This window comes from Psammomys obesus, unplaced genomic scaffold (genome assembly GCF_907164565.1).
Source record: "Psammomys obesus unplaced genomic scaffold, mPsaObe1.curated_primary_1811, whole genome shotgun sequence".
NCBI classification, from domain to species: Eukaryota; Metazoa; Chordata; class Mammalia; order Rodentia; family Muridae; genus Psammomys; species Psammomys obesus.
Genome location: NW_026585504.1, coordinates 69,492,748 through 69,499,900, shown reverse-complemented (window position 1 = coordinate 69,499,900; position 7,153 = coordinate 69,492,748). Strand labels below are relative to the sequence as shown.

The 7,153-nt window shown below is 38.4% G+C and overlaps 1 protein-coding gene across 3 annotated transcripts in view; it reads left to right on the top strand.

The window, feature by feature from the left end:
- Window positions 1-7,153, top strand: part of Srgap2 (SLIT-ROBO Rho GTPase activating protein 2) — a 221,872-nt gene that overhangs the window by 156,408 nt on the left and 58,311 nt on the right. For all 3 annotated transcript variants that reach the window (XM_055602569.1, XM_055602563.1, XM_055602574.1), the window contains exons 6-7: window positions 2,480-2,695; window positions 3,647-3,775. In XM_055602569.1, the coding sequence (XP_055458544.1) occupies window positions 2,480-2,695; window positions 3,647-3,775 (345 nt within the window). The remainder of the gene's footprint in view (window positions 1-2,479; window positions 2,696-3,646; window positions 3,776-7,153) is intronic.

The window sequence follows — 7,153 nt, the reverse complement described above, 5'->3', positions numbered from 1 at the left end:
TGTGTGTGTGTGTGTGTGTGTGTGTGTGTGTGTGTGTGTGTGTGTGTGTGTGTGTTTTGGGGACAGGGTTTCTCTCTGTAGCCCTGGCTGTCCTGCAACTTGCTCTATATATCAGGCTGGTCTCGAATTCAAAGATTCATCTGCTTCTGCCTCCTGAGTGCTAGAACGTCTGGCTGTCTGCTCATATTTTAAAATGAGGCATATATGACATTTCCCAACTACAGAAGAGAATGTAAAAAAAAAAAAAAAAGTCATGCTATCTTTGAGAATTTAATTTCTTAGATTGGGTAATGCTTTATTTTCTTTAAATGAAAGGTTTCTTTACGTTCTGTAAGGGCAAGGAACAATATAAGTTGTTGGTTTTATTAATTTGAGTGTTTTGATCTCCTGTGATTGTTTGCCATGTTTTCTCTTTATCCTGTACTTCATATAATAAAAATTTACTGTTTTATAATGCTTTACTCTAGTGTTTTAATTTCTTAGTCTCATTCAAGTGAAAAAAAAAAAATCCCCTTGTCTGTCCTACCTCAGCTAGCATGGCAGGTGCCTTTCTTACTTTTTAACCTAGAAAAGTAGTGGTCTAGTCAGGTTTCCTAGAAAAGCTTTATTAATACCATCATTGGTTGTTGGTATGCAGAGTATAAGCAGAGTGGAGTTTCCAGGAAATGATATCAGGTTCAGGGTAAGGTGAATATTTAAATTACTCTGTCTAAAATGAGACATAATTTAAGCTGTTCTGAACCTCTGTATTCTCTGTTCCTTCTTGCAACTTCAGGTGAACCTATACCCAGAAGGTTCCAGGTTTTCCCAGCTTCAGCACCACTGAAAATTCTGAAGCAGACACTCTTTTGTTATGGACTCTACACGTATCCCTGTCTCTACCTATTAGCAACCTCTACATTCCAGACATTGCCAGTTATCTGGGGTCTAAAACTGCCCCTAATTGAGGCACTGTTCTCAGTTGAACAGTTTAGTTTTATTCGTAAATGAGATCAGTCTCTTTCTTCAGGATTCCCTTGCCTGTCTTTTGTCTTTTCTCCCAGCTAGTTCAGCTTCAGTCCTATTCAGAGGATGATCACTGACACTCAGTAGATAAGATATGGATTTTGAAGTTAGATGGACTTAGGTTTGAATTCTAACTCTTTGCCATTTACTAGTTGTAAGACTTTCAGTGCCATAGGTGATATGGATATCTTTAGAAGTAGAAATACTAGCATGTCTTTGATCAAGTTATTGTGAAGATTAAGTTAAGTGGCATACACAGACCCCTGACAGTGTGCACTGAATGCTAGACATTAGTACTAATATTGAATCAGTGTTTTTCTCTGTTGTCAACTACTTACAAGTACACCCTTCTCCTAGGCTTTCTGTTTCTTCTCTTCAAAGAAACACTCATGGCATCCAAATTTTAGCATTTGTGAATCTCCAATTGTTGATTGGTTATCAAGTATTTTAATCCCTCATAGAACCTGGAAGCTGCCTATTTGGAAACAGAAACTTGATACAGAATGAGGTTGGTCCCTGTTTATCTGCAAGTAATATATTTGGGAGGGCTGGAAATGACCTGAGATTCTGTCTTCCTGGCCTTCTTACTAAGAAACTGTCAATTCCTAGAGAATAGCTCTTTGGAAAATTTTGAAAATTACATCTTTTTTTTTTTTTTTTTCCTTTTCCAGATTTTAAAGACAAGGTCTCTCTATGTAGTCCTGGCTATCTTGGGGCTCACTTGTAGACCAGGTTGGCCTTGAACTCACTAAGATCTTTCTGCACTACTTCCAGAGTACAGGAATTAAAACCGCCACACCTGACCCTATGTCCCTTTTTTTACTATACTTGATATGAATTTTCTTCATTCCTAGCCTCTTACCTGAGTTGTGCAGGTGTACAGCCTTCACAGGACATTGTCTAGGGTGTAGAATTGTTACACAAATAATATTAACAAATGCATACATGTGTGGCACTTAGCACAAAGCCAGAAATATATTCAGTACTCAGTAAATGGTAGCTGCAATTGATGTGTTTCTATGAGAGCAGGTATCTAATGGAGATAAAGCAGACCAGAACTTTTGAAGGCTTTTCCTCTTGCTTGCTTTATATTTAAAAGTTATAAAAATATAACTCCTTTGGTCATGTTGCCTTGTGCCCTTGGGGTCTGGGATAGTTGTTCTTACTTCTTGTCTACTTAGTACCATGAAGTGACCAAGCAATAGAAATCACTGAGCCAATAAGAGTTATACTTGCAGATAATAATGAATAAGATTTTTTTAAAAGTGATGAAATTAATATGGAAGCATTCTAATAAGTTATGCTATACTTAGGTATAGTCTTTAATATACATGTGCTGAACCAGTCATTTCTGGATTTCCCCCTAGAAGTATATGAACATTGCTTTGTGTAGGAGAGTTCCAGCTGAGTTTGTTAGTCTGTAAAATAAAGTTGACTACATTGGCTTGACCTCTGGGTGGGAAATGTCTTACAGGTCATGAAGACATATCACATGTACAATGCCGACAGTATCAGTGCTCAGAGCAAACTAAAGGAAGCAGAGAAGCAAGAAGAGAAGCAAATTGGGAAATCAGTGAAGCAAGAGGACCGGCAGACCCCCCGCTCCCCTGATTCCACAGCCAATGTCCGCATTGAGGAAAAACATGTCCGTAGGAGCTCTGTGAAGAAGATTGAGAAGATGAAGGAGAAGGTATATATGCTCTGGCAACTGTAGAGAAGAAGGGATGCTGAGAAGGCAAGATTGAGAATAATTTCCCAGTGGGTACAATGAAGAGCTAAACAAAACAGTTCTTGGTTCCTTTGGTGTGTAATAACCAAAGAGTCCTTCTTTGTCTTGCCAGGATTCTTAGCTATTGGAAAAACCTAAGCATATGAACTCTCAGATTTTAACATCAAGTTTATTGACAAGAATTAGTAGTCATCTTTCTCGGCCCATTTCCCAAATCAAGTGAAATGTACTATTACTTTGAGAAATAGGGGAGACTGTGTGCCTTGTGTTTTGACCTTTAATACCAGCATTTGATGTAGAGGTAAAGGCACGTACCTCTTTGAGGCTGACAACAGGGTGGAGAATAGTGTGTGAAGACAGAACCAAGGTATAGTGCACATCTGATCCATTCATCTCATTCATCAAGGTTGGGATCCAGTTGAAAGCAGGTGTACACAAGGAGTAGCAGCAAAGGGGGGCCTCTTAATGTGTTGTCCTTCATCTCTCCCATAACAGTCTTTTCTTTGTTTGTTTGTTTTTGTTTTTTCAAGACAGGGTTTCTCTGTGCAGCCTTCTCTCTCCTAGATTCACTTTGTAGACCAGGCTAGCCTCGAGCTCACGGAGATACACCTGCCTCTACCTCCCTGAATGCTGGGATTACAGGCGTGCACAAGTCTTCTCTTAAAAAGAAAAAAAAAAAATAGTGATAGGTCAGCAAGGTGGTTCATCAGGTGGCATTTGCCGCTTAGTCTGACAACCTGAGTTCAGTCCCAGGTAAGAGAGAAATGACTTCTATAAGTTGCCTTCCAACCTCCACAGAAACACAAAGACATGTGTGCATATGAACATACACACCACATCACATGAAATAAATAAATGTTTTTAATTTTTTTAATTAAAGAAACTAAAAGTGAACTTGTGTTTTCTCTTTAGCGACAAGCCAAGTACACAGAGAATAAGCTGAAGGCTATTAAAGCCCGGAATGAGTATTTATTGGCTTTGGAGGCAACCAATGCATCTGTCTTCAAGTACTACATTCATGACCTGTCTGATATTATTGATGTAAGTACTTAAAGATGGGGTGGGAGACCTTGGGCACCTTTTGCCTAACTTCAGAAGCCTAGGCACATGTTTCTTGTTTCTGTGTTCCAGCATCTTGGCCATTTTGAAAACAATCTGATGATAGTTGCCACACTTGATATCATTCACTCCTCACAGCATTCCATGAGAAAAAGCAATTCTATCTCTTGCTTTTGACTAACATTTAGAGAGTGTAGTGATTTGCCAGAGTTAGTAAAAGGCTGGGACAAAATTTGCACCAAATTCTGTTTCCTAAACCAACACTCTGACTGCTGTGCCCTTCTGTTTGTTAAGAAATAGTCTCTTATATCAAAGCTTGTAGTGATGACAAGAGTTAAAATGCCTTGTTTTATGTTTACATATGAATTCATGTTTCTTGGGATCTTCTCATTTCATTGTCACATCATCCTTGTTTATACACAATGATATCTTAATTTGTGACCCAGAGAGTTAAGAGACATATTTGCCCAAGGTTATGGTTTTACAGTGTGCTACAAACTAGGTTTTTGTGTAGAAGGCTACTGGCATCGGCCCTGTTCTCTTTTGTGATGTGGCACAAAAATGAGAGAGAGCATGTGTGCTTCGTAGGCAGTAGGCACAGCCATTTGTCTTTGACCTTATGGTTAGTCTTTACTTTGATCTCTTATTGTTTCTCCTCAATCCCTATGTCCTAAAATGTCTCATATACAGACTTCAGTCCGGGCAGTTCCCAGGCCAGCTTTATATGAAGCTATACAAACATACCCTCTCTCATGTCTCCTTCCAGTCACCAAAGTGGGTCTGGAGCCAGCTGATTGGTATCAGCAGTTCTGTCTCTAGGGCATCAGCAGTATCCTTTCTGAGAGCTGGTATTTGTCTCAGGTTCTTGGCAATAGCCACTGAGTTTGCAAGACTCTGGCCACACCTTCGTTTCTTCACAAGCACACCTGCTATGCTTTACATCATGTGGGGGATCTGGACTCAGATTCACTATTGTATAACTAGTTAGCACATCTCAGACTTGCTACTGAACTATTCTGGAACTCTGCTTTATTTCCTGTCCCTCTGCGCCTAGTAAAATAAAGAGCTAGATTGTTTAAATCTGGCCTATATCAGGGCTGCTGGGAGAACTTCTGGTGTCCTTTCAGCCAGGCAGTTTTGATCAGTGAGTTTTGTCCTCCCAAGGCCTTAGATGTCATCGTCTCAGCTGGTAAGTGGAGCCCTGGTCTCTGTTCAGGCTCTTCTTTGTTCTCTCTTGCTTGTTGATGCCAATCTGAACACTGTCCTTCAGTGTAGGTCAAAACCCTAAACCAGTTCCTTTATTCTTCCCCTTCACTGTTGGTAGATGCCCATACTCAGCACAAGGAAGACAGTCACTTTTTATGCTCACTTTCTGCTATTTATCTCACATTTGATAAAATAAATAAGACAAAACAATTAGACCAGACAGGGTGTTAGACCCCTTTTACTGGTTTGTCTTCTTCCTTTTGCCCCTAGAGTATATTTGTACCAGTTTCAATAAAGTCCTTACTTCAGGAAAAGAGAGGCTTTTGCTGTATGAGTTACAACCTTTGAAATCCACAAGGCCTTCATCAAACATGGGCAGGTGTTTTAAAAGTCATATAAGAAGCAAGATATTCTGTAGTTTTTTTCCCCTCGAAATAAAAAATAGCCTGTTGAAAGCCTCAGTTTCACAGGATGTGGTTTGAAGAGCCACTGGAAAAGAAGACAGCCTCTATAGTGCTTACTCAACAGGGCACGGGTTTAGGGGATGGTGAACAAGTCCAGGATGACAGCATTCCATGGCATGAGTAAATTTGTTCTTTGTTTGGGTTGTGTTTTGACTGTATCTTATTTTGTTTGTTGTTTGTTTTTTTATTTTTGTAGAAAACATTACTCTTTTAAAAAACAAAAAAAGAAGAAGAAGAAGATACTACCACTATTCTCCATAATTACCCAGTACACTTATAGGGTGAAGTGTGTGTTCAGCATCAATGTTACATATAGAATGTAGCTGGTTTTGCCTAAGATGTATTCTTACACTCTAGTTTTTCAAACCATGAGCCATGATCCATTAAGTCAGATTATTTGTTTAACTGACTTTAAAGGATTAGACTAGAATAGAGGGGAAAATTGATTAGATCACAGTGTTATATGGCTAAGATCCTTTTAATGAAAGTTTTATGTTAGGTGTGTGTGTGCTTATGCATTTGTGTGTGTGTAAGTGTATATTTATAAGATATATTTCTTACCATGAGCTGAGAATTAAAATGAAGGTCACTGTGTGTCTCTTTTAAGATCTGAGACATCAAGAACTAAGGTTTACTTTACCTTAAGTAGTTATATGTAGCTGGACACATAGTTTATTGAAGGGGAAATTATCTCCTAAGTTAAGATTTGCTTTTTAATTTTATCTTTTTAATATTCTTTTCATGTGTAATTTACATTTAATTATGAAGTTTATTGATTGATTGGTTTGGTTGCTAGTTTGAAGAGTTTTGGTAAATGTGCATATTCTTGTAGCCTATATATTTAGCAAGATATAAAATAAGTACCTTTAGCTAACAGTGGCAGCACACACCTGAAGTCTCAGCACTTGGCAAGTAGAAGCTGCATTAAGAACAGCCTCGACTCTGAGACTGTCTCACAACAAAAAGGAGTCATAGGAAGAAAGACAATATGAAAGATATATTCTCATTATTTTAGAAAATTCTTAATTCTTAACCCCAGGCAATCACTATTCCAATTCTTCCACCCTTAGGTTAAGGTTGCCTGTTAGAGGATGTCATAAAGCTAAGGTTTTATAGCATATAATTTATTTATTGTTTGAGTGTATGTGGACATGTACATACTACAGACAGTGTATGTGTTGGGACCAGGAGACAACTTTGTGGACTCATTTTTCTCCTTAAACTTTTATGTGGTGTTTTTCATTTCTGTTGCTATGATAACATATCTTAACATTAACAAAGAGCAACTTCAGGAAGAAAGCCTTTATTTAGTTACAATCCCAAGTAATAGTCCCATCATTTCAGGGAAGTCAAAGCAGGAACAAAAATAGCTAGTCATATTACACTGTTAGTCAAGAGAATATCCATTCCTGTTGCCTGCTTGTCTGTCTGTCTACTTGTTTGCTTACTTTCTTGCTTTCAGCTAGCTTTCTTCTCTCATTTATAGTTTAGGACTCTCAATCTAGGGAGTGGTATCACCTGCAATAGGCTGGTTCATTATACATCAGTTAACACTCAAAACAATCCTCCGTAGACATTTCCACACCTAGATACTTTCTTGTTAAGACTCTCTTCCCAGATTATTTAGGTTGTATCAAGTCAACAGTTAAAACAAATCAAGACACGTAGCTTCTGGGAATTGATCTCAAGC